This window comes from Medicago truncatula, chromosome 1, assembly GCF_003473485.1.
Source record: "Medicago truncatula cultivar Jemalong A17 chromosome 1, MtrunA17r5.0-ANR, whole genome shotgun sequence".
NCBI lineage: Eukaryota > Viridiplantae > Streptophyta > Magnoliopsida > Fabales > Fabaceae > Medicago > Medicago truncatula.
The window spans coordinates 10,345,019-10,371,314 of record NC_053042.1 but is presented as its reverse complement, the minus strand read 5'-3'; the positions used below and the strand labels follow the sequence as shown (position 1 = coordinate 10,371,314).

Sequence of the window (26,296 nt, the reverse complement as noted above, 5' to 3'; positions counted from 1 at the left end):
ATTGATTAGTCAATCGTTGCATATTGTTGCCGTTAGGATCTACAATTTTTCATACAAGATATGGAAATTGAAAAGTGAGAAAAGTTATTTGGTTAGTAGTTCAAGAAAATTGCTCTTCTCCCATACAAATTTTCTCACTCCTACCTGAACTGACCAAAATATTCCCACGTGAGTTAACTCACGTTCGATCTAAGTAACGTGAGTTAACTCACGTTGATGATAAACCATGCATTATGCAACTTATCTTTCATTGCGAGACAAAACTTGCTTTCTTTTTTGGACATTTGTGTTGATGACAAGATGATACAACACCTAGGCCACAATTGTTAGACATTTGTGCTGAGGATAAAACCATGCATTAATTTTTTAAATCATATTATGATGATATGATAAGGGCACTTACACTTTTATTTCTATGATGATATGATAATATGGTTGGTTTAAAAAATTAATGCATGGTTTTGTCCTCGGCACAAATGTCTAAATATTGTGGCCTAGTTGTTCTATCATCTTGTCCTCAGCACAGATGTCCAAAAAAGAAAGCAAATTTTGTCTTGCAATGAATGAATAGTTGCATAATGCATGGTCTGTCACCAACGTGAGTTACGTTGGTGTTTAAGGAGCGTGATTTGACTCACGTTCAACGTGACTTAAGTCACGCTGAGTATAAGGCCTACATGACTTAAGTCATGTGAGTGGTATTTTCGTCAGTTTGTACGGGAGTGAGCAATTTTCCTAGTTCAAACCCTAATAATAAATTTGAGTTATGGTCAAAAGTATCTCCATATGGTTTCAAACATTCACCAAACATGTATCCAAAATAACTTTGCAAACCCCCCCAGCTGGAAAAGGGGAAGGGAAGGATAATTAAATTTAGACAGTCCATACTCAACAGTACAAGAGGTGATCAAGCTTTCTTGCCTTGTACCAATAATAAATGTCAAATTTTCCACAACTTTGTCATCTATCATAATTTCTATCCTAAGCTTACATCACATGAAAGACTCCAATAAACAAAATTGTTATCTTAGCATCTCATGTAGCACAATTGATAAAAATAAGCAAACAAATTAAAAGAATTGTGTATTTTTAAGAAAAATCTAATTTGTATGCACTGACAATGTAAAATGATTGTACACATACATTTAATTGCATTTCACCATATAGATATTTGTATAGACACTTTAAAAAATATATTACATCTCAAAGTAATAAAATTTGATTGGATATCAATGTAAAAAAATTAAACTATCAATAGATACAAAGTAAACTCTTCTAGAAAACCCATTAGTAGGGATTCAACATTGGTGCGAAGTATGGAACTAACTCTTCACCTTTCTGGAATTATACAGAGATCACCATTTTCTGTTTGCGTGAACCAGTATATGAATCTCTACGCTATTCATACAATTGAACTATAGTTTAGGTGAGTTGAGTCTCAGGAGATAACCAAGGTAGACCAGTCACATTCAAAATCATATTCTTGTATGATATGAGCCGAATCCTTACCAATTAAACCATGTTACATTGGCTTCAGAAGCGTTTCTCACACCTTAATATTTTCAAGCTTGCATATGGACCCTCTCCTACATCATCCCGGGTAGTCACCCATCCCATTGCTTTCGCAATTTCTTCAAGTTCACTAACAACACGTACAGCATCACGTATATACACATAACCACCTGGTCTTAGCATCCGATCCATCTCGAGCATGATGGTTGAAATATTACATTTTTTCCTGAAAATTAAATTATAATAATTTGTCAAACACAGAACTTCATGTGATTATAGAGAAATATAAAGCTTGTAAGTTAGAACTATGATTAACCTCTTTTTTTCAGCAGAGAAGAGACCTGCTGCATGTAGCAGATCATATGTTCTTGGGTATGTATCAAATGGCTCACACCTGTCAAGGTAAAAGAAAAAAAATCAACATTGTGCAATAAATACAATGTTTCTAGTTATTCAGACGAAACAAAAAAATTGAAATATTTAGCATCTATTTTCTGAAGGAAAATAAATAAACTGCCACCTAAAAGTAGTTAATCTCTTTCAATTACTTAAGTTTATGTACATACACCAATATATTAGTCATATAAACTTGATAAATTGAAAATCAATCCTGAAGAATCATAAAGCACATATGATATATATTTGCTGATAACAGTCAGTGTTGTCAATGGCAGACCATGGCGGAGAGCCAAAATCCCACCATACTGGCCGCTATGTGGCGCCGTCATATCGGATTATGGCGGAAAATCCCACCATATCGGCCGAAACTGACCGTTGTAGAGAGGCCAAAACCCGCCACCGATATCTGCCATGGCGCCACTATGGTCGAGATTTAACAACACTGATAACAGTTAGAGTATGGTATCAATCCCAGAACCTGTTCATTATTAAGTCAAGGCTTGTTTTCCATATAATTTCTAAATATAATAATCCAGAAAATTGCAGCGCTTGACCGGTCTTACACAAGAAACCAATAAGACCCTTCAAATTTCACATGCCAATATGGTAGCTTAGATAATTGTACTTTTTTGATGAAAAATTACCAATCACGTCAGAATAAATAACAAATTTCATAAAACATAAGAAAATTTCTCTTACCAATCATGCATAACACCTATTAACCCTCGGTCATATAGAATAGGCAAGGTATTGAATCCACTAACAGGAACAACATTCATAACCCAACAGTCAATCTGGAGATCATGCATTGCTGCAGCAAACCTGCCATTGTCAAAAAGGAAGTTACCTCATAATACACAGAAAACTGCAAGGTTAGACAATCACTCATTTTTTGGGGGGTTAAAGGTCCTGTTCCCAGGGAAAGGGGGCTTTCGTCATCCGGAGTTCGGCAAAGATGTAAATAAAGTTTAGCCAATGATTGTTCCAGAATCATTTTGCATCTGGTAACAGACAATAGAAGCAAAAATAAAAACAAAATCAAGAAAAAGCACACTACCATACCCTCCAAACCCTGCTCTCATGTCCATTACATTTCTTAGGTTGTACCCCTTCCAACCGAAAGCTCGCACATAACTATCTACTATTTCATTCCAATATTTTGATTCAGCCCTAACGAGCTCCTGTCTGGATATAGAAGCGTCCATTTTGATGCTTTGAAGCCTGTCTGGTGGTTGATGGAGGCGTGAAGGCCAGTTAGTAACATTCGCTCCATACCCATTATCAGGTAATTGAGTTATGCATGCCTTTAGACCAACATACCTGCAAAATGTTTCATAGTTATTAGAAACTTGGATGTTTGTTTAGTTGACATGATTCTAAACATAAAAGGCTTGTTAAGTTAATTGCTCAAGATGCGTATAGCATTGCATAAAATTGGAAAGACAAATTCAAAAGAAAGAATAGTGATGCACTAGTGTCGAAATGCAGGCCTCTATAGGCAATGCACAAAAGTGTGATTGACCAGCCAAACTACTAGATTATGGCTCCATATAAAAGGCCAAAATCACAACAACATTTTAACTAAAACTTTAAGGAAAAATAATATTTGGTACTGGGACAACAATCAAACTCTAACATCTTTGACTCTTAGTCATTGTGTTCCAGTTCAAGCAGTCATGATCACCACAAATTAAATATAGGTAATGTAGGTGAATTGAACATTTATAAGGGGTCATACCAAACATCATCTGGATCATCATTGGACTCACATAATGGAGGATGCACAGCAATGTCACGACTAAGGTAGCAGCTATTATTCATAGGTTTCCTCCATATAGCAATATAACCTTCTTTCCGTACAAGTTCCCAACACATGCGAGCTGTCAGGCTCTCCATTTCTGTTAAGTAATAAATGCAAAAATCATGTTCAGAGCTGATATGTCACTAAGTCACTATATCAAGATTTAAGTGATTTGATACGAAAAATATATCGTGGGCTACCTTTCCATTGTTCTTGAAGACCCTCTTCATGTTTGTATACAGGCTGTGCTGCCCATACAAAGTAGCGACCTGCCCTCAGAAGCCTGTTGGCCTCAAGAAGCAAAATTCCATCTTCACCAAAGCCATATGAAAACAGGATATCATTACAAAGAGCTAAAATCTTGAAACATAATTATGAATGCAGTTTTAAACATGTCTTCTTAAATTCTTCGTGTTAAGATACAGAAAAATCTAAAACAATGTTGTCATTTCATATACACAACAAACTCATTAATCATTATACTAGGCCATGAAGAATGGATCCATGAAATAAAAATCTTTAGAAAAGCTATGGACAAAGTCAATTGAAATGGGTGATAAAAAGTTTAAACAGAGAAAGGAAGTACCATCACGAGTCCAGTTAATTCTGCATCTTGAACAATGGATGAGGTCAAATGCCTGGCTTGGGAACAACAAACGATGTGTAGCAAATACTGCGACTAGGGCAGGCACACCACGCTCAAGGGCAAATTGAATCTGGTTTTCGTGAACATCTTTTGGTGCTATTGAGAGAGTGGTCACATTACGTTGCATCAAAAATGCACCAAAACTAGCCACTCCACAGCCGATGTCTAAAGCAACTCTTGTGTTGTAACCAAATGCAATGTCAGGAACCATCTACACATTTAAATTCAGAAAACACCTCAGAATTTGGATAAGCTCTAACTCAATCTAAAAATCTCTAACACAATACACATCCAGAGTGTAGACAAATTTGATGCTAGATCGTAACAAAAACAAACAAGAGACTAACCTCGGAAATCTGATCCAGGTATTTATCTGCTCCATGTATGAACTGTGTTCCACCTCCTGGAAAAACAAATTTATCCTTCTTTCTTGATATCCAATTCTGGCCACCTTTGTCCTCAACCAGACGTGTATGGGGTACATTACTGAACCAAATCTGTCATTGTACATAAGTTAGCGAACCCTTTCTTCCCAGTCCGAAGTCTGAACCAATTGAAAAGTGTCACATTCAGCAATTTTAATGTGAAAATGCTTATACTAATCTAAATTTTATAAGTTTGTTAAAATCAAAATGCAGCAAGTTTACTATGCCATCAGATTCTGCACCTATCACACTTCTTACCTTTTCTATTCCCTCTCCTCCTTTTCACACCATATCACCTATCACATCTCTTACCTTTTCTATTCCCTTTCCTCCTAACACCTAAGAAACCCTTTTATCCATAGATCATACAAATTACAAATTAAACTCCTAGGATGCGCTTGGCCAGTGGCACTAATAAGTTTTTCCTTTTTTTTTTACCTCAGCACAACCTAAAAACACCATACACTAAAATTTCAAGTACAGTTTCCACATTATCATATACACAACACAATTCACAAACATGCTTTTTAAGAAAATAAGAACTTCCCCGAATTTAACTATAAATTCAAGTAGATGCGCAAATGAACTACTTTTATCACTATGTATTCTTCACACATTTGTAATGCAACTCACTAAAATAGCTAGCTACTCTAGCATTGGTTCCCAACTAAACACAATAACTACCACATCCAAAACAAATAAGATTGATTCACAACACAATCAATTCAATCCCTAAACTAACTAATTTCAAAATGATATCTAAATTTGAAAAGTGTAGCTTCTACAAAATCACGGCAACTCACCATGATTATGGCAATCTACCTTGATAACAAACATACATAATTGACCGATTCAAAACAACTAATTCGATCGAAGATTCTCAAATTAAGAAACTTCAAAATATTAACACCTAATAGAACCGAACTAAATTGTCAACTCTCTACAATTACAAAGACTAAATTGACAATTCACTCAAAACAAAAAAACAACATTCTCATCCTTACATAATGAAACAAAACATACAAATTCAAAAAACCCAAAAAGTAGTAGTACCTCACCTCATCTCTACTCTTGGGCCAAAGAATCGGCTTCCTGTAACCCTTAGGCCGAGGAACAACACAATTCAAACCCTTCTCTTGTTCCGGACAATGACGTTCATATTTCTCCCCTCTTTCACTTCCATTAAACTTGGCAATCTCTTCAAAATTATCCAAACAAGGTATATAATCCACCATTCTCACATCCTTACAAATCTTATACTTCTTCACTTTCTTCACCTCCTCCACCACAAAATTCGTATCACTATTGTTGTTGGTAATGTTCAAGCTCCAATTTAACAATGTTTCATCGTCATCGTTGTTGCTGACTGTGAAATTGTCTGTCATGACACCATTTTCGTCTATTAGACCAATTCTCTCTTGTGGGGGTAAGGGTGGTATACGGAAGGGTTTTGGAGTTGGTTGAAGAGGAGGTGGAGGTGGTGGTGGTGGTGGTTGTTGTTGTTGGTGATCTTCTGGAGAAGGAGGAGAGAAGAAGGTGAGGGAAGAGATAGTGGTGGTTGAAGAGGAGTAACGAGTGAAGAGGAAGATGAGAAGGGTTAGAGAGAAGATTGTGAGAGTGATGATTTTGACAGAAGAAGGTGTTTTCAGAATATCCAAAGACTTCACCATTGATAACATGGAGAGAGAGAGAGAGAGAGAGAGAGAGATATGAAAATGGATCTTGTTTTTTTTATTTTTTTTTGGTTTGGATGGTTTAATGTTGTCGTACAACAAGTGACGACGTTGAATTACCAGAAAATTAATAATAAGAGAATGATGTGTGTGGGAAGCATGGAGCGTGTGGTGTAAGCACGTGAAAGTTACAAATAGGAACAGGTGTGTCTGTGAAACTGAAACCTAGTTTTTACTTTTTTGGGTAAATTCCTAAATTCATGTTCCTAATGATAAGATAAGATAAAACAAAAAAACAAAAGGTAAATTGTACTTTCCTGCGACCTGAGAACTGAGATGTTGAGTTGTAATTATTTACTGCTGTCTGCTGCGATGCTGGTGTTTGTTTTGTATGGTAACAAAAAAAGTTAGAGTGGGGGAAGATATGATTTCGGTCTAAAGTAGGTAATTGTGTTAATTAGGTTTACCACCACCAAAACGGTGAAGATTTGAATCCCAAATAGTTATAGCGTGTGGAGAAAAAAGAGGTTTAAAATGATTGGGCAAGTGTAAATTACAAAATATCAAGGGTTGTTATTATAAAACTTTTTGATTTGTTATGATGTGATATTATCCACTTTAGAGGAGCTGGATACAAGATGATGGTGAGATTGATCGAATTTGTTGAACCATTTGAATAACACTTTGTTGCATAAGTAAAGCTAGATGAATTTTTAGGAGGGGGCAAATATAGAGAAGAATCAAAATATATTTCAAATTTCTACTTTTTAAAAATGTAACAATATATTTTTCAATGTAAATATATAAACTATTTGCAAAAAAACATATCGTCCATTTTATTTGAATTTTTCTTGACATTTTTACTGCTGAAAACGTGAAAGGATAATCTTGTTCTTTTTTTTTTTTTAACATGAGGATAATCTTGTTCTTAGAGTTGAATTCGCATAATGTGTTCCACTTAAACCAACATAAGAACAATAATTGAGTTATAGCATTAAAGATGCTCTTAAGACCCACTTAAAATTGAAGATGCTCTAATGTTTTTCAGTTTAATTTCATATTAAACTTCCTCATTTATTTCCAAAAAAACATTTTAAGCAATAAATTTGACAAAAAATATTAAGAACCCGTCTGGTATGAGAATACATTCTCTCTTTATTTTATGTTTTCACTTCTAATTACAAAATTATCACCATACTTTCACTTTGTTTCTTGTTTTGAAAGATCTAAATAGAATCAATAAATAAAAAATTTCACTGTTTTCTCTGCAAATCTTTAAAAACTGCAAACAGATAAAAACAATATGACGAGTTTATAACTAAAAGTAACAGCAGAAAATAAACACATTTTTTCACAAACCAAACATGCCGTAACTAGTTCTTAATCTATCTGTCATTCCACATATACATTCCGACGAATTATGAACATTTCACCATGAAGTTAGGGACAGCAAACAAAATTTTCATAATACACACGAAACATAGCATAGGTAACTTTATCCCTTGTTGTATAACTTCATCATGAGCTTTCATTCTTATCACCTACAGTATAACGATTTTGAATTTCACTCAATCCTGACGAGTGAAGTTGCTTTCTCTTCTTTATTAGACGTGATGCGGTTTTTCTATCATCTTGTGCTTCTTCATAATCAGGCTACACATCCACAAAACAGTAAACTGTGTTAAGTATAAAATTGATCATCATGCAGTGAGGTTCAGCTTATGCTTCAGCAGAAAACGTACACCATTATAAAGTTTTGATGTAGTATTTTTTGTTTAAACTTTATCATTCATTTAAACTATTTTATTCACAATATTATGATAATACTATTATCCTTACTCAATCAAATAACTGACTTTTTTAAACAATTGTATAATTGTTTGACTTATTTTTATCAGATAAAAACGTGTCCGTCTGCACAGTTGTATTCAAGTCAGTCCCAGAAAATTTGAGTAACATTAAAACCAACTGCCAAGCTTCATGAAGACTGACCTTGAGAGCTAAAGCTCTGTCAAAGCTTTCAATAGCATTATCTGGCTCGCCATAATTCAGCTGCGCTCTGCCAAGTGTGACCCAAGCCTGCAAGGATTAATATTGAAATAAATGCTTGCACTGGGAGACGTAGAAACGAACTATAACTGCTCTAGTATTATTTGGTATGAACAGTGGTAAATGCCTAAACTATCAGATGTTATGCTAGTTTAGACTACTACTAGTACTTACAGATAAATTAAGTTTGCAAAGCACTCCCTCCGTGACACAATAATTGGCACATTTGTTTATTTCACGAAGATGAAGAAAAGAGTATAATAAAAGAAAGAGAATGGTAATTTAACCAAATTAATGTTTTCAAGTATCGGTGTACTCGCTAGGACTGTAAATGAAAATTGTATATTGACTTAGGAGTGAGTAATGCACATGGTATTAATTAAATGGTACAATTTGTAAAAAGTATACACTGAAAATTGATAGTGGCGTTCAATTTGAGACAATTTTTTCAGAAATTTGACAATTATTATGGGACGGAGAGAGTATTTAATATCAAAATATAGAGATCATGATTCATGATGCGGAAACCCAATTATATGCATAACATCACAAACACATATGGTCAACATTTCTCTATGAAGTTTAAGAACTTGTGAATTATCATCAAATGACACTCATCCATCCATAAGACCATAACTAAGCTATTATTTTATAATTAAAACTAATTGAAAAAATGGATTAGAAAGATTATATACATAAAAATAACATCAATATAGACAACGGAGGTAATGACATAAATCATGCTAATAAATTTTACAAAGGGTATGCAAATAACAGAATGTCTTACCTCAGCCCACGATGGTTTCAATTCAGTAGCTCCTGCCAAGCAGAGACGGTCAATTATCATATGCCAAGTAAAAAACTACTAAGAATTTAAATTCTATAACAAACATCAGAAGCGAAACCCCAAACAAATAAAGTCTGATATTGGTACAAAACAGATATACTCTATTGCCAGAATTAAGTTCATCAACTGAATATATAGTTTATAAGACTAGCTTCTTAAATTTGTTACTAAAAACACAACTTACTTCAGTAAATTCAAATTACACCTCAAGAAACAGTTCATTTGTTATCCTTGGTTTATTAATTCCAATTTTTAGCATTTCATTTAGTCTATGTTAAAATTTAAATAAAGAAGTTAAGAAGAATATAAGAGCAGCGCGGACGCACGACTTGCAGCCTTTAAAGCATTCCAAGCATCTCCAATTTCTAGTAAAACTTGGGCCTTCTGTTCATGCAAAGCTGGAACATCGGGTGCCAATGTAAGAGCAGCTTCCCATTTACCCAATGCTTCTCTATACTTCCCCTCCTGCAACAAAGATGGTGGTATTAACTATGAAGCATAGACACTGACACATCATATGACATGACATGGGAAACACATTCATAATGATATATGTCAAATTGAAATGAAGAAGTTGGGAAGTATGAAATTGAAAAATGACAAAAGCACCAGTCCTGCTTTTTCTTTTCAGAATTAAAGCTCTCTTAAAAAATTAAAACAGGCCTATTTTCTAATTTACTTTCTTCCTATTGAATGTTGTGCCATGCCATATCAGAGCTAATAATACCAATTTAAATCAGAAACATACGGAAGTGTGTGTTGGACAAGAATCATCAGTGCATGTTATGTCTACCTGATACACATTAGACATGCATGTATGACACCAAAATAGAGTGCTTGTGCTTTATACACCATTACACAGACAGGATGCCGTACCGATTTCATGGTGGTGGTTCGTAGTCCACAGAGGTGGAAAATCAGCATCACTCAAACAAACTATAGACAAGACAAAGGACATGTTGTGTACTAGTCTTATTAATTAATGTGACTGATCATTCGAACAACAATACGATTTAAAAAATAATCAATTTCAACTGCTAACATAGCTCAGAGTGATATGATGCTAAGAGGTTGCAAATGGGCCAGACTAGTGAATCAGGAAGACTCAAGAAAATTTGGTCCCGAAAGAAATAAAGAAGTCTCACCAACAAATGGGCCAAGTGAAACTGCAGAGCCCAGTACCGAAATGCATACAACAGCATGTGAGAGGAACCAGCCAAATTGGATGGAAGATTACAAAATCTTCTAGAATAAGGTTATCTGATTGTAGTGATAGGGTTATGCAGTTAGAATATTCTCCTGAATTTTAGGAACTAGAATGAAGGCATGTACTTCTGTTAAGTTTGTAAGAAGATCTTCAAGTACTATTAATAGTACAAACTATCAATGAAAATGGCAAGCAAATTTTTGTTACTTAAGGCTTTCCTTGAGTAACAAAATTTCAACTACGAACATAGCTCAGAGAGCTGCACAGAATTTGTCAGATCCAAACCAACAGAAGTTAATGTAAAACCAAATGTTGGGGTATGAAATATTTAAACATTAAGAAAGAACTCCCAAATTAGATCTACGAAAATAAAATGAAAGTAACAACAGCACTAGCAACTAGCAAGCCTATAACACCAAAATTTCACTTGTCTAAAGAACTCAAGCATTAAACAACTTAAGACCATTGTCATGAATCTATTCAAGCAATTCTTTCTTTTAAGAAATGAAATTAATAAGTTATCCAAAGTACAGAAAACACACTTAATGAATATATTGGTTTGAATTTGTTAACAATGACCTTTGATTATAAGTTATGAATATGTCTTCAATTTTGTCTGTTCTTCTATTTCTTATCTTTTATATGTGCAATGTACTATGGTATAAATTTTTCCCTAAACTTACAGAGCGTAGCGATATGCCATCAGGGTTCTTAAAAAAGGTTTGCGACCGTGAACTGGGCTGTGAAGTAACAGTTTTTTATGTTGCCAAAAGCACAACACAACCATGATTGAGGTTGCATCGGCCAGATTTGACACTAATTCTCCATAATATCAAGGATCACCATGTGACTGCAATTGTTATCGAAACCCCTATTTAAAAATCATGTATGCCACTACTTGCTATATTGCTATAGCGTTTTAAGGGTACGCTGCTACTTGACTACATAGAATTCAAAGAGTGTGGCTCGAATTTAAAACCAAGAGTCTATTTAGATTGACTTATTTGAACCTATCTATTGGCATAAGCAATTGTGACACTGTTCAGGAGAACTTATGAAAACAACTTATTTCATGTTCATAAGCTTTTGTCAGCTTATTTTCATAAGTTCTTGAAGATAGCTTACGAAAATAGCCTGTAGGTTATATGGAAACAACTTAACTTTACTTTATCTTTTGTTATAGAAATAGCTTCTATCAACAACAAAAAATAGCTCAGTCATAAGCGCTTATGCTATAAGCTGTAAACTAAGTTGTTTATCCAAACAGATACGCAAGTTTGTTTTTTCTTTTAATGGCAAATGTTCTTAATTAGTTGTTAGATTAATATTTACTCCTTCGTCTAAGTTTAAACACATAACCTCCCCCTCCTTTAACCAATTGAGCTACCCAACGAGGCTGATGATAACTCTAACTCATAATAACTGCAAAGAACAAAACTTTCGAGTAAATTATAAACTAGGTGACCCCTTGGTTACTAAATTTCAGAATTATATCCCAACAAAAACAAAAACATAAATAATGATCATACCATAGCAAGATTGTCTCCTTGAGTTTGAAACTGCGTAGCTAATTGTGATGATTGTTCAGAATCGGTAGAACGAACGGTTGTTCCATCAGAAGAATCATGTTCAGTAGTAGTATCGTTTTCCTGCTCAAAGGGAAGTTCGGTGAAGTGTGATAAAGAGGGTAAACAAGGTTTCTTCTTCTTCGTGTTCTTCCATGTTACTTTCATTTTCACCTCCCTCTGCAACTTCTCTCCCTCTTCTCTTCTTCACTCTTCGTAAGCAAAAGTTTTAGGCTTAATTGCACTTTTGGACTCCTATCTTTCCAAAAGTTGCGGTTATGGTCCTTAATTAATTTAAATACAAAACAGCCCCCTATATTTTGATTTTTTGGCAGTTTTGAACCTCCAATCCATTAGTGAGGTGCCACGTGGCCCCCTAAATAATACACGTGGCACCTCACTAATGGACTGGAGGTCCAAAGCTGCCAAAGAATCAAAACATAGGGGGTTGTTTTATATTTAAATTAGTTAGGGGGCCATAATTCCAACTTTTAGAAAAGATAGGGGTCTAAAAGTGCAATTAAGCCAAAGTTTTAATCACAACCAAAACTAAATTTTCATAATCTAAAATCTGTTTCTCTCAAAAAAAAAAATCATCTAAAATTTGTTCCACATGACCCCAATAAAATTTCAATCTAAGGTTGTCATTTTAGTAATAATAATTTATTTCTCTTTTTAATTAAACTAACATTTGTTTTAAATGTATTTTTATATGATGTATAGAGTTTGATTTTGTAAAAACAATTTTTCGGTAGACTTTATTTATCTCCGCACTTTACATCTTCACACACTCTCTTCAGAAAAAAATCCTTAAATATATGATTAATTCCAATAAAAGATTAAAGGAAAAATTACAATTTTAGTCCTTTAATTTAAAAGGATAAAATTGAAATTAAAAAAAAAAAATCAAATTATTATCTAAAATTAAGTTAAGGAGATAAAAATGGAATTTTTTCAGGATTAAATGTCTTCCATTAATATTCTATTGGATAGGTAATTGAATTTCTGCATTTTCAATGATGATTTTCTATGTTCCTTAAAAAAAAATGATGATGGGTTTCATTTGCTTTGCTTGTGAATTATCCGGTAACTCAATTCATACACATGTTTAAATTCTAATTTTAGAGCTGGCTTAATTACACTTTTGATCCTACCGTTTTGACCAACTCACGAAAATGGTCCTATCTTTTTTAAATCGAACAAAATCGTCCTTAAACTATATGTTTTCAGTTTTAGTCCTATCTCCATATATCCAACTCCAGAAACACACAGAAATGACAGTTTTAGTCCAACCACGTATGTTCAACCATGAAATAAACAAAGAATAAAATATGTGGGTACAAGGAATCTACTTTTATTCAGCACACTAACCTAATTTCCGAGACATGTTACATACCTGAAACATGTCTTAGAAATTAGGGTTTTTCTTGGTTTGTGTGCTGAACAAAGTAGATTCCTTGTACCCATATGATTTATTCCTTGCTTATTTCATAGTTGAGCATAGGTGGTTGGACTAAAATTGTCATTTATGTGCGTTTCTGGAGTTGCAAATGGGGAGATAGGACTAAAACTGCAAAAAAACATATAGTTTAGGGACGATTTTGTTCGATTTAAAAGAGGTAGGATCAATTTCGTGAGTTGGTCAAAATGCAAGGACCAAAAGTGTAATTAAGTCTTTAGAGTTTATGCGAACTAAAATCATGTAAGCTTACATAATCTAAGTTTATGTACTTCTCAAAGCTCAAATTTTACAAAACATACTATAATGCTCTCTCAAAAAGAAAAATACGATAATAAGTTTAAGTAGGCACGTGTGAAATAAGTTTACTAATGCATTGTTTTACAAACTTGTATGTTATCTTAATTGGATTCAAATTTGTTATACTTATATTTATCTACTCTTATATTATTAATTCGCGAGAGTGATCGACACAAGTGAAAGATTAGATAAACTCATTAATGGAATTCACTTATTAAAATGAGTCTTAGTGGTCTATCATTTATGTCTATCTCTCTTATAAATGAACGATAAATGGAAGATAGATAAATTGAGCAAACAAAGATTCATCCAAATTCATTTAACTTAAGCAAATTGAGTTCACTAACCTCCATAAATTGAGTTCGTGTAGTGTATTCAAATTGAGTTCGAGTAAACCTGAGTTTAAGTAACTTACTTAAACTTAGTTCACATAAGTTCCACAAACTGAGTTTATGTAAAGTATATAAACTGAGGTTGTTGAAAACTTAGATAAATTGGGTTACGTAATCTAAACGGAAGTGCTCGATTTGGGTTACAAAATTACAACTTTTCCAAAACCACCTCAATACAGTTCTGTGTGATCAAATAAGCACACGGGATGAGTTTCAAGATATCATAAAGATGTTTATATAGGCACTAGATTAACGGCAGAATGAACTAGGATCAAACAGCTTTGTATTCTTTTCTGTCAAAAGCTTCCAAACAAACAGAGAAATCGGCCATGGAAGCACCAATTTTTATATATGATAATTTTTCAGTTATTTTACACAACTGCAAAGACAACAAATTTCATAGGTTTAGCTGTGAGAAGCTTTATTTATTAAACAATTTTAGCTCCTAAATATATAATACGAACTAAGATCTCCAAAATTTGCCCGTGATTATAGAAAAGTTAGCCAATAGTGACCCTAAATACAATGTAAAGATGAAAGTTTAAAAGTAAATTAACTCTCGCTTGGTAAACCAGTAGTACACAATAGTACAAATGAAACAATCATTTTGAATGTTACATGCAAATTAAGTTTGCTAAACTTCTCTCACAATAATGTGCTAGCTAACCAAGTAAAACCGCATCATAATATTATTGGCTCGATGCATATAAAAACTCAAGTTTGAAGGCTCAGAATTCTCAAAAAACCTGCCCGAGTTAGAGCAGGTAATTTTTCTCTTTATTTGTTGTCATATGTTTGTGTACAATGGTATAAGTAAATTACATAAAAATCAAAGGGGTGGGGGAATATGACCTATGTTGTGTACAATGACAGGAAACTAAAAATCAATGAGCTCAAAATTTTCAGAAAAATGGGGGAAAACTATGTATTACCTTAATTACCAATTTTAAAACTGCCTTTAGTCTCTTCCACTTGCCTAAGTTTGCAGGCTTCTGGACTGAGATTGCAAAGCAAACTTTGCTATTATAGAAACAGGTTTAATGAGTTCATCAGAAGTATCCAACTGAAGATCCACAGTATCATTGTCACAAAATGTTGATGCCTCAAATGATTGGTCAACTCTGTCTTCCGCTTCTTCATACACATCAAGACTGATGTAGTCGGTTAGTTCATCTTCATGTTCCTCACTCTGTTGAGGATGTCTTGGAGCGACCATCATCCTAGGTTCAGAAATTTCAACGGGAATAGAACCAAAGTAACGCCCTCTACCATTGTTCTGATCTCCTGATCTTTTTCTTTTCTTTCCCCTGCTTTGTTTTTTTGGGTGGTGAAGCTTGCATTTGCTTCCTTGAGTACAGGTTCCTGTTGCTTCAAAACTTGGACAGACGTAGCTGTGCTTCTTCCGACACTGATAACAAACAAATTTATGAAGGTTAGTGTAGGATCACAATAGGAGGAGGCGGAGGCGGAGGCATGTAGATAAGCAGCAGGAGGATAGTAGCTGAACAATGCAAAACTTCTCCGAAGAATGAACTGTTAGCCGGAAAAATACACACAGTATTAGATAACACTGCCAACATAGCAATCGGACAACCAGAGAAGAACAACCAGAGAAGAGTTACCGGCCAAAACAGATAATTCATTCGTAATTAAACAAACACGGTTTGTTAAAAGACCAGATTGACCTTTTATAGTACGAAGCACACCCTGCTCTTGAAATACCAAATCCAAAATTGATTCATTGTGCTAAAAGAGGATCAAGTCCAAAATTCAAATTATCCAGTAATTCAACAAGAAATAATTATAATTGACTAATACCTCATTCCCATCAGCACAATATCCCTTAAGAAACCCTTCACAAATAGATGCCTTAGGGTTCACATTGACATGTCTATATGGACAGTTTTCGTTTGAGCATAAGCCTGCCAAAAAAAAAATTGTCAGAATCATATTTTCAAATTATGTATTTGATGAAAAACAACATTCTATGATGCACCTTGCAAAAAGTATGAACAATCAGGCATTCTCTCCGGAATAACCTGCACAAAAAATCAATCAAACTAAATATTTATTTTGCAGATCAGCAAATGTAGCGACCACATTCAATTCGTTGGACCCCATATATATACAAAACCTTATGAGTCAATTTGCAGTTTGGAGATGAACATAAACCATTCAGGAACTTAGTACAGACAGCAATTTTTGAGGGATCATGAATGTAAGGACACTTCCCTCCATCCTTGTTACATTTCCCAAATCTTGTGAAAAACTGACAGTACTTCTGCTTACGAGCCAACCGCTGTCTGGCAGTGTGCAAGCTCCATCTAACTTTTTCAATTGCCAATTTCCGAGTTCGTTTCTTTGGGTCTCTGATAAGTTGGTTTCCGTTGCCAATTCGAACATATCTGCAAATATATTGACAATAACTCGAATAATAATTTGTGTAAGGATCAATTGAACTGCAAGACGTGTGTATACTCCTCTTATTCACCTACTTTCTGCATAGGTACTTGTTATAGAAGACTATCAACGATGTCATCGACGAAATTTGACCCAATCGTAAAAGATATTTAACTCAATGAAAAAGAACAATGTACTTACTCATCATTTCCTATCACTAATCTCCTTGGAATGTAACCTCTTTTGGAAACCAAACTTGTACCGATTGAGGCAGAGGACAGGGATTCATCATCTACAAAGAAAATTAAGCGAAACTTTGTAAGATCAATAACTTGCTTCGAAAAATAAGTCAAAACAAGTCAAACTTGCTTGGAAAAAGAGAGAAAAATAAGTCAAAACAATATAAAAACAGGAAAAAGGGCAGGCAGAAAATAAATTAATATAAAGGCAATACTAATATCCCCAGCATTGCAGCAAAAGGAAGGAACTTAATTAGTTTAATTGAACGTTACAGTATTACAACCTCCCCTTGAAAAAACATAGAATCAAACAACAACATGCGAACAAATTTTTATGGAGTATCGTATACAAAATCAGCTGTAAGAAAAATTGTGAAGTTTCTAACTTCCATGAATGATAGATCTGCAGTTTACTCCTGCACCTTAACCATCATCATACTCATTTACACACAGACTCAATTCAAAAAATTTATTGATCACTCAACTAACAAACCCTTTACGGAGGAGTCAATAGCAGCCGTGTTTTTAGAGTATGATCAGAGCCTTTGTGTCATAAAATGCTAAGAAATCTAAAAATCCAATTCACCTGAAATCCTCTGAAGTGTCCGCCTGGAAGGATCCATTCTGTATCGAACTGAACCAACCCGAAATATACGTTCTCCTACACAATTAACCGCTACTTCCAAAGTCAGAGTAACACAATGGTAGCTAATAGCATAAAGATGTCTTCTTTTTTTTATATAAGCAAGCATAATGATGTTTTAATAATAATAGCAAAAAAGAAAAGGCAGGCTTCTGCATATTGATATGACAAAAGCTCTGGAAAGAATTCTTCCTACTCTTTGTTTGAGGACCAACACAAGCTGGGTCTTTCTTCTCTCTCTTCTTCTTCTCAACTGCAGCAACAGCAAGTGTGGCTTCCTAAAATGATAATGAGAAATTAAAAGAATAATTGTTAATAACTCACAAAAGGAAACTTCATTGAAAAGTATCATAGTATCAAAAACCAGACTAACCTCATTAGCTTTCTTTGAGTGCTTCTCGATAGATTTTGACCACTTTAAACTGGACCCACCAATGCCTAAAACTTTGGATTTCCAAAGAGAAAACCCACGGGTCGACCTGGTGTATACAGTATCCCTCTTTCTCAACAGAAGCAATTTCTTGCTGAAAGACAAACATCAATTAACAATTGCAATTGAATATCATTGAGGAACACAACCAAATTAAAGAGCGGAAAACATGGAGGAATCAGTAACATATGCATAAGTACCCGACTGCAGATAAGGAACAACTATTGAAGCTTGAAGCAGAATTATGAATGAAGCTTCTTAAATATGTTGTTCTTTTCCATGGAGACAAGAGTGGTAAAACCTTCTGATAATGCCTAGAGTCCCTGTCATTTCCAGAAGAATTTTTGCTACCAAGTGTCCACACTAATGAGGCTCTTGAAGACTTGCTCGAAATACCAGCTACTGCAAATGCAATCCACAGTTAAGTCTTTCTTCATTCACAGATAATGTGAAAAGAAGTTTAAATGAAACAGAACCGGTGTTCCAGAATCCTCGGCAAATGTGAGCTAAAATTCAATGGTTAATAATAACACACAAGTTGCAACATTAACAAAATCATTCCAACACTAGTGCAAAATATACAAAGTCTCCAGGGTTATCAATCATCAATTGTGCATTTCAGATGGAAAAAGACACAGATCTCATTTAGGAAAGCGATTTAATTCTGCACTATGATTCACATCCATTCCCACTGCTATTGCGTTGGAAGGTTCTAAGGTAAAGCCACATTGCCCACAACACCCCTCTTGACTTAAGCTTTAGTCATTTCCCTTACATATTTGTAGTTTAGTTCATTGATATTTGTAGCATATGGCATCAAAGAATTTTGAAAACTCAACATTCCCAACCATTCATTGATATTTGTAGTAAACTTTTGTCTCATTCACCTTTACAAGCTCAAGCCCATCCAATGTCAACATTGATTCAGGTCCATCCCGGAATTAACAGCATCCCATGGCCTAGTTTAGTTTCTTCAAAAAAAAAAAAAAAACAGCATCCCACTGGTTACCAGCATCTCCTGCTACCAGTGTTGTCAATGATGGACTACGTTGCCGGCCAAAAATCTGCCATATAAACATGGCGTAGCGAGCCATGGCCATGGAGGCTGACACAATCTTCCATGCTATAACACCACCATGGTGGAAATTTGACAACAATGCCAACTACTCAACCGTACAGTCTCTTCCTAGACTACTGTTCATCTTCTGTCAACATACCTTTCTCAAACTAGCAGGTCTCATTCTGTGTTTTCTTCACTCTGTTCTTCTACTCAAGGCCCTGCTGTTCTTTATTTAGACAATAATTATGGATGTTTAAAACTGGGATAATTTCCTATTATAGAGCATACATAGACATCATAAATTATGGGGTTCAATATACTCTTAGTCCTATAAGATACTCTTCTATGTTCAGTCCGTCAGTTTGTGATGTTGGTGCACCTTTTCAATGATGTTTGTATAGCCCCTAAATTCACTAAATGGACTAAAAAAGATGAATTTTTTTGCAAGAACTAAACTAGATAGGCGACAAAAAAGTGCTTTTAACCCTAAATTATATATCTCGGGTAATTTTTGGTATCAATGTCATCCAACTCGACAGTGTACAAAGTTTTGGCGCCAGTCACTCTAAACCGCAATCCAGGATGGATAACTAAAGTAGTCACTCACGTCACAGAAATAAACAAATAAAGAAAATATAAAAAAGGAAGCATTTAAGAAAAACATATTAATTTGAAAAGCTTGTATTTTTTATTTTTTAAAAAATATTATATTAAAAACCAATGAGAGAAACAAAAAAAAAAGCCTTTCCTCTCCAAAAAAAAAAAAAAAAACCAAACCTTATTCCACTAAGTGGGGTCGGCTACATGAATCAAACGACACCGGTGTTCTATCAAAAACCAGGTGTTTCTCCTACTTATTAATTTCTAGATCCTTCTTAATAGTTTCTCTTATAAGTTTTCTAGGTCTTCCCCTACCTCTAGTGATTTGACTCCCATCCATCTGATCTCCTCTCCTTCCTACGAATCCACAGGTCTTCTCTCTACATGCCAAAACCACTTTAGTCTAGTTTCTACCATCTTTTCTACTACAGGTGCAACCCAAAATCTCTAATGTTGTCATCTCTAATTCTATCCCGTCTAGTCTTACCATTAAACAAAATATCTCAACAATACTGAGTCTGATATTTATTGTATTTGAAAGAACATTAAATATCTGAGTATGCATATAATATGAAAAAAGATATGAACATCATACATAAACAATACAAGAATGTCTAGCAAGTAGCATAGACGGCAATGAAAACAGCAGTTTACTCTTGACAAATAAACCACATTATTCAACAAAATATATCTACTGGAGCTTTAGTTACGGAGAAGCATGCTAACTTTAAGTAACATACTTTTCCAATCCTGATGAAACTCAGCATTGCATTCATGTGAATATTGCTTGAAGAGATAAATTAAGCAACATAATAAGTTCTTTATCCATACCTTTATGGGACCGCCTCTTGGAAAACCTCCTATTGCGAAGTACTTTACTATCCCCTTGGCCGTCAGAATTCACAACGTTATTGGGAGTTGCAACTGTCTGGTTGACATGGTTATCAAATGTAGTCCTAACCAATTGATTTTTTCTCTTCTTGTAATAGCTATCAGGGATGGCCGTTTGGCCTTTGTCATCAGTAGAGACAATAATATCAGAAGAAGTCGAAGTTGCAACCAATTGATTTGTTTTAGGCTTTATATAAACTATTCTTTTTGAGTTCAAAGAAGAATTATATCCAACATTTGCTTCATCTTCACACTCCCCATTGCTAGATGGCGCAGTTTGATTTTCAGGAGTTTCATATTGTTTTAGTACATCTTCAGAGCAGGCTGGTGCATCATTAGTTTCAATAAACTTCCCAAGATCAGATGCATTTTCACAGAAGCCACTGGAAGGAGGTTCTAGCAACGGGGAAGATATATTTTCCTCTGATTTGGTGTCAATATGTAGAGGAGATGTTCTCTGCAGAAGAGTATTTGACACGTATGTTTTGGAATAGATTGGCTGATCTATCAAAACAGCTCTATTTTCAGGTTTGGTGCCCTTAGGTGTTTCACCTAAGCCCAAAGATGGTGGGTTGTTAGAGATTTGAGGTATAGCAGAAACTGGAGTAGGTCTCCTTACGAAACTTGAAGAGGAGATTTGAGGTATGGCAGCAACTGGAGTAGGATTCCTAACAAGACTGTTACCTTTACGAATGTAAGAAGTATTTGGAAAGTTCTTCTTTTCGAGAATTGGCCTTTTAGGAGGAACTATTCCTGCTGAAAGTTTGACTCTGGGTAGAGAAGCTGGAGAATTACTATTATCTGTCCGATGCCAAGTTCGAGATTTTAAGGCATTGATTGAAGAGGCAGGAGTCTTTGTCTTTGACTTTGGAAAGGGAAAAGAATAACCCTTGAAAGCTTTAGGGATGACACCGCCTGGCGAATTTTTGCTTCCATTTAATTCAGAACAAGATGAATTTAGACCCAGAGGTGTAACTTTGGAATGAGCTTGGGCTGGTTCTGGCGTTATATTCCTTGGTACTGGGTCACTACATCCAATTGCATGATCTGACTTCCTATTTTTTTCAGTATGCTGTTTTGATGAAGTAAAAGCATCTGAGTCAGAACCATGTTTGACCATAGATACGCTATTTGGATTTTCTTCATCCCCGCAAATGTTTTCATCATCATCGGTTGCTGTAAACTCAGTAATCATTCTATCTGGCAAGTCAGATGTCATCCCTTGAGAATACATATCCGATAAAGCGTAAGGCAAATCCTCAATCAATTCATTATTTGAATTACTGATAGTGACTCCATTACCATCGGCAGGGCAAGACACAAGGTTCTCCTGAGCAAGTGAGTGACCCTTCTTATCAAGATCATTAGATAGCATATCAGCCCTTGGAGACCTTTGTACAACATCTCTATAATGGTAATTGGTTTCAGCAGCCTGTGAATCTATCTTTTCTCCCGTGATATTACTTATATGCTCAATTGGAGTAGCATTGTCATTCCGCTCACAACCAAACACTGAAAACTGAACATTTGGAATGGCCAAGTCCTCACATTGTGTAAAGACCATATCCGAGTGCTCCAATTCCAAATGCTCAGAACTCTTGGTTTCCCTATTTGCATCCGTAGACCGTTTAGCAGTATCACCTGAATAAGGTATCGACTGAGCATTAGACTTAATACTCATACCCATGCTTGACGATGCAACGTCGTCTTTCTTATGTTCTTGGTTATCACTGAAACAGATAGGAACTTCTGCATTTGATGTGGCAGGCACAACTGAATCACTAAATTCAGATTGAAATTCAGTTAAATTTGGGAGACTAGCAGTGACTTTTTTCCTCTTAGGAACTGGTGAAACCTTATTTTCATCATCACTGTCATTATTTGCAAAACAAAATTCAGCCTCCGAAAAACCTCTTTTCCCATGTAAAGCTGTGTCCCCAACCTGGTTGGATAGTGAGTAAAAATCCAGGCTTTGAATAGAATGATCCAAGCCATCTGAATAACATGGATCCTTCGATAAAATTCTTGAGCCTCTATCAGCATCATTTGAATGGCTAACTGGAGGAAGAGATATCTCATCCAAATTCAAAGTCAAACCATTTAAACCGGTCTTAACACCTTTCTTTTCTATCTTACTTGTATCCCTTACATCGAATCCAAGTGAAATATTAGAATTTGGAAATGTTATATCTATGTCACAATTCTCAGCAGATATGGGGACTTCACCAGGGGACACCTGCTTTTCAGCATCCTTCATGATACCAAATTGGTGAACAGTGATACTCTCTTCCAAACTAGAAGCTCCAATATCAGAACCGTGCATCAGTACACTCGTATTTTGTAGGCAATCTTGACCATCCTGAATCCTAGTATCTCCTAAACTCGAAAAAGCAACCATTCCACTGCTTGGCAGGGGGATGGCTGTATCTGAATTTCCATCCGAAGTAGAACCCCGATTGAACACATGAACCATCTTTTCACAATAAGCCTCTCCATCAATGTCATTATTCCCACTGTTAGTAGTTTCCTTTCCTGAACTTGTAGGATCACTGGAATTGAGTACGCAAACACCGTCATCAGCAGAATTATATGTATTTATAATATCTGCAGAAATGACATTGTTATTCATTTCATTCCCTACATCTACAAGATTACTATTCCCTGAACATCCTACATCTAAATGTTTCCCAGGCGATAGAGATACTTCACTCTGACATAATTGCTTGTTACCACAATCTAATTGGTTGATTTCAGAAGTACTTCCATTTAATGACTTAGTAGCCTTGTCAATATGTGTCACACTAACCAAGTCAGGAACAGAATTACACACATCTAAACAATCAGAACCACTAATTCTATCTAAAATACTAGAAACACAAGATGGCGTATTTGAAATACTTCCACCTCTTTCAAACCTGGATTCTTTCCCAATATCAGAAGCTTCGTCATTCTTATATTCCTGTGACCTGCATTCTGGCCCCAAACTCGGCATGGACAACCCCTCCTTTTTATCTTCAGCCAATGCATTCCCTTGATCGTCTGGCGCAGACACCTTATCAGCAGCATTGATTTTCTCCTCCAAACAAGTTCCTGTTTTGACATTTTCAGAGGCAGCATTGGACCCACTATCTGCTACCACAGTTTCACCAACTGCATTGGCAACCGAAGGTGGAGCCGACACGCCCGAAATATTAGGCTTTGCAGAACCTTTCTTCACCACTCTCTTAATACTTTTCTTCTTCTTGACAACCTTAGAGGCCAATTTACGAGTACCAGTACCGCTAGCTTCACCAGAAACTCCCACCTCATTTTTCTCATGCGAATTACAACCATCACCTACATTCTTCCCCAAAGTATTCTTATTAGCATTTAAATTTTCACCACCAGAAACAGCTTTCTTCTTCTTCACAACCTTGGATGCCAATTTACGAGTATGAGTACCACTGGCTTCAACAGAAATTAACCCCTCTTTTTTCTCATTAGGATTACAATCATCACCTACATTCTTCTGTGAAGTATCATTATTATTATCATTCATAGTTTGAACAACAGAAGATAGTTTACCAGGAACAGAACCCGCATCAACACCGGAAGTTGAAGGTGCCGCAGTGACAATATGCTTAGCAACAAAAACATTCGATTCAAACGAAATATCAACATCAACTTCAACAGGACTCCCTTTTTTCCTATCTTCACCTTTCATGTACCCTCTTCCATGTTGATCTTTACCATTACCCCTAAAGAAATTACCGTTAGAATCATTAACATAAGCATCACGGTTCCTATGATTAGGTTTTGCATTCTGAATCCTAAGTAAAGCACTCTTCTTTTGAATCTGTTTCTTCGGCGGTGTTCTACTAAACTCACGACCCTGATTATGATGATTAAACTCTCTGCTATTCCCTCTACTACCACTATTACCACCATTACTATACCTACCCGTTTCAGAATCACGATAATCACGTTTCACAGTAGCACTTAATTCATCCTTCACCGATTCAAAAGGTGAATGAGACGGTGAAGAACTGTGTACTTTTCTTTCATTCAACCACCTTCTGTTATCGATTCTGGAATCAATTCTGGTGGAATCGATTCTGGAATCAATTCTGGTGGAAACATCGTCGCGTTCAGGATAAGCGTGATTGGATGTGGAAGCGGTGTTGGTTAATTGACGGTGATGGTGGTGGTAATTGGCGTTGTCCGTGTAAACGAAGGTTTCCCTAGGGATAGGGTTTGATTCAGATTCGTATCGGAGAGGTGGATAAGAAGGAGGAGGAGGGGGAGGAGGGTGGTGATGGTGGTGGTGATGAGAATCGCGGTGGAAGCGATCGTCGGGATTAGGGTTAGGGTTCCAAGCAGGTTGAGGAGGGATACGGCGGTGCTGGAGAGGGTAAAAATGGAATTGAGGAGATTGGTGAAAAGGGGGTGGAGGAGGAAGAGAAGAGCGATAAGGAAGAGGTTGAGGAGGAGGAGGAGGAGGAAGAGAAGGTGGTGGCGGAAGGTGGTGAATCGGAGGAGCGTATCTTGTACGGTGGTCTTGATGGTGGAGGAAGCGTTGATCCATGGCGGAGATTGGATGAGATTTTTTGTTGTGATTGTGGTTTGAATTGAATTGAAGTTACGTAACCTAATTTTGGTTTTGTTTGTTTATTAATTTAATTGTATATTATTGTTGTATGATTGAAATTGAATGTATTTGGATTGAGTTTGAGTGGGTAGGCTTGGGACAACAGTACACTGCATAGGTCTGATCTGGTCTGGTTTATTTACGATCTTCAACACCTACTTTTTCAATTTCCACCATTACAGATCATTTTTTCTCTTAATTTAATATACATTCAATTTTTACCTCTCTAATGGTTTTTTCATTCAACACTCTACTCCACCACATTTTATTTATTATTCTTATTTAATTCTATATTTTTTTTTTATAATTACATAAAATTACAATTATCGATTATAATTAAATTAAAATGAAGAAATACTTAACAAATTTATTTATTTTTTTGTAAAAACAAAATTTATTTAAATAATTTATTTTTATTTTCTTAACTTAAAATGCAATACAACAAACTAAGCACGCGTCACACAAATAGCTTAAAATGCAAGACAACAAACAAACACACAACACACAAGTAATTTATTTAGTACGATACAAATAATCTTCAATCACGAAACATTCCAAACTTTGTCCATATGTGCTTCACTAGATCTGCTTGCAATTCGTGATGAACATTTGGATCACGCAACTCGGATCTAGCACGCACATGATTTGCAAAAGTGGGTAACACCTCGGTTGAGTATGGTTGCGATGTACTAGATCCACTTCCCTCAGATTGCTCAAAATCGGTCCAACGTTGAGCATATGTATCTCGTTCATCCTCAACAATCATATTATGTAATATGATGCATGACCTCATGATGATACCCAAATCGGCTATGTCCCTCAAGCGAGCTGGTTCACGGATGATTTTAAATCGAGCTTGAAGCACTCCAAAAGCACGTTCGATGTCCTTCCGACATGCCTCCTGATATTTTGCAAATAACTTATCGGGTTCACTTTGAGGAAGTCTAATTGATTTGACGAAAATTGGCTAAGAAGGGTAGATACCATCAGCTAGAGAGTATGCCATATTATAGGGACGTTGATTCACAAAGAAATTCACCCTTGGAGCCTTTCCTTGTTCCACATCATCAAACACCGGTGACCGGTCTAGAACGTTGATATCGTTTAACGTTCCTGGACATCCAAAAAAGG

General features: G+C 35.5%; 3 protein-coding genes across 4 annotated transcripts; all 3 read right to left on the bottom strand.

Moving 5' to 3' along the window:
- Nucleotides 1-1,123: 1,123 nt before the first annotated feature.
- On the bottom strand, nucleotides 1,124-6,962 carry LOC25482451 (probable methyltransferase PMT10). The gene is made up of 9 exons (XM_013611013.3): nucleotides 5,842-6,962; nucleotides 4,706-4,855; nucleotides 4,299-4,569; nucleotides 3,913-4,023; nucleotides 3,650-3,809; nucleotides 2,974-3,231; nucleotides 2,611-2,733; nucleotides 1,829-1,906; nucleotides 1,124-1,738 (listed from the first exon to the last, which is right to left on the bottom strand). Exons 1-9 carry the CDS (start codon nucleotides 6,460-6,462, stop codon nucleotides 1,534-1,536), a joined length of 1,977 nt encoding a protein of 658 aa, XP_013466467.1. The 5' UTR covers nucleotides 6,463-6,962; the 3' UTR covers nucleotides 1,124-1,533.
- Nucleotides 6,963-7,749: 787 nt separating this feature from the next.
- LOC25482450 (tetratricopeptide repeat protein 33) lies at nucleotides 7,750-12,345 on the bottom strand. Its single transcript, XM_013611012.3, has 5 exons — nucleotides 12,089-12,345; nucleotides 9,679-9,817; nucleotides 9,293-9,324; nucleotides 8,449-8,535; nucleotides 7,750-8,109 (listed from the first exon to the last, which is right to left on the bottom strand). The coding sequence occupies exons 1-5, from the start codon at nucleotides 12,290-12,292 to the stop codon at nucleotides 7,975-7,977; spliced, it is 597 nt and encodes a 198-aa protein (XP_013466466.1). The 5' UTR covers nucleotides 12,293-12,345; the 3' UTR covers nucleotides 7,750-7,974.
- A 2,664-nt stretch (nucleotides 12,346-15,009) lies between these two features.
- On the bottom strand, nucleotides 15,010-25,272 carry LOC25482449 (uncharacterized protein At1g21580). Of its 2 annotated transcripts, none has more exons than XM_013611004.3 (10): nucleotides 20,479-25,272; nucleotides 18,188-18,389; nucleotides 17,931-18,081; nucleotides 17,754-17,835; nucleotides 17,501-17,575; nucleotides 16,877-16,967; nucleotides 16,410-16,680; nucleotides 16,272-16,314; nucleotides 16,094-16,197; nucleotides 15,010-15,683 (listed from the first exon to the last, which is right to left on the bottom strand). In XM_013611004.3, exons 1-10 carry the CDS (start codon nucleotides 25,100-25,102, stop codon nucleotides 15,252-15,254), a joined length of 6,075 nt encoding a protein of 2,024 aa, XP_013466458.1. In that variant the 5' UTR covers nucleotides 25,103-25,272; the 3' UTR covers nucleotides 15,010-15,251. The 2 variants fall into 2 exon arrangements, with proteins under 2 accessions (XP_013466458.1, XP_013466459.1); XM_013611005.3 differs by having other exon boundaries at nucleotides 18,188-18,386.
- Nucleotides 25,273-26,296: the final 1,024 nt, after the last annotated feature.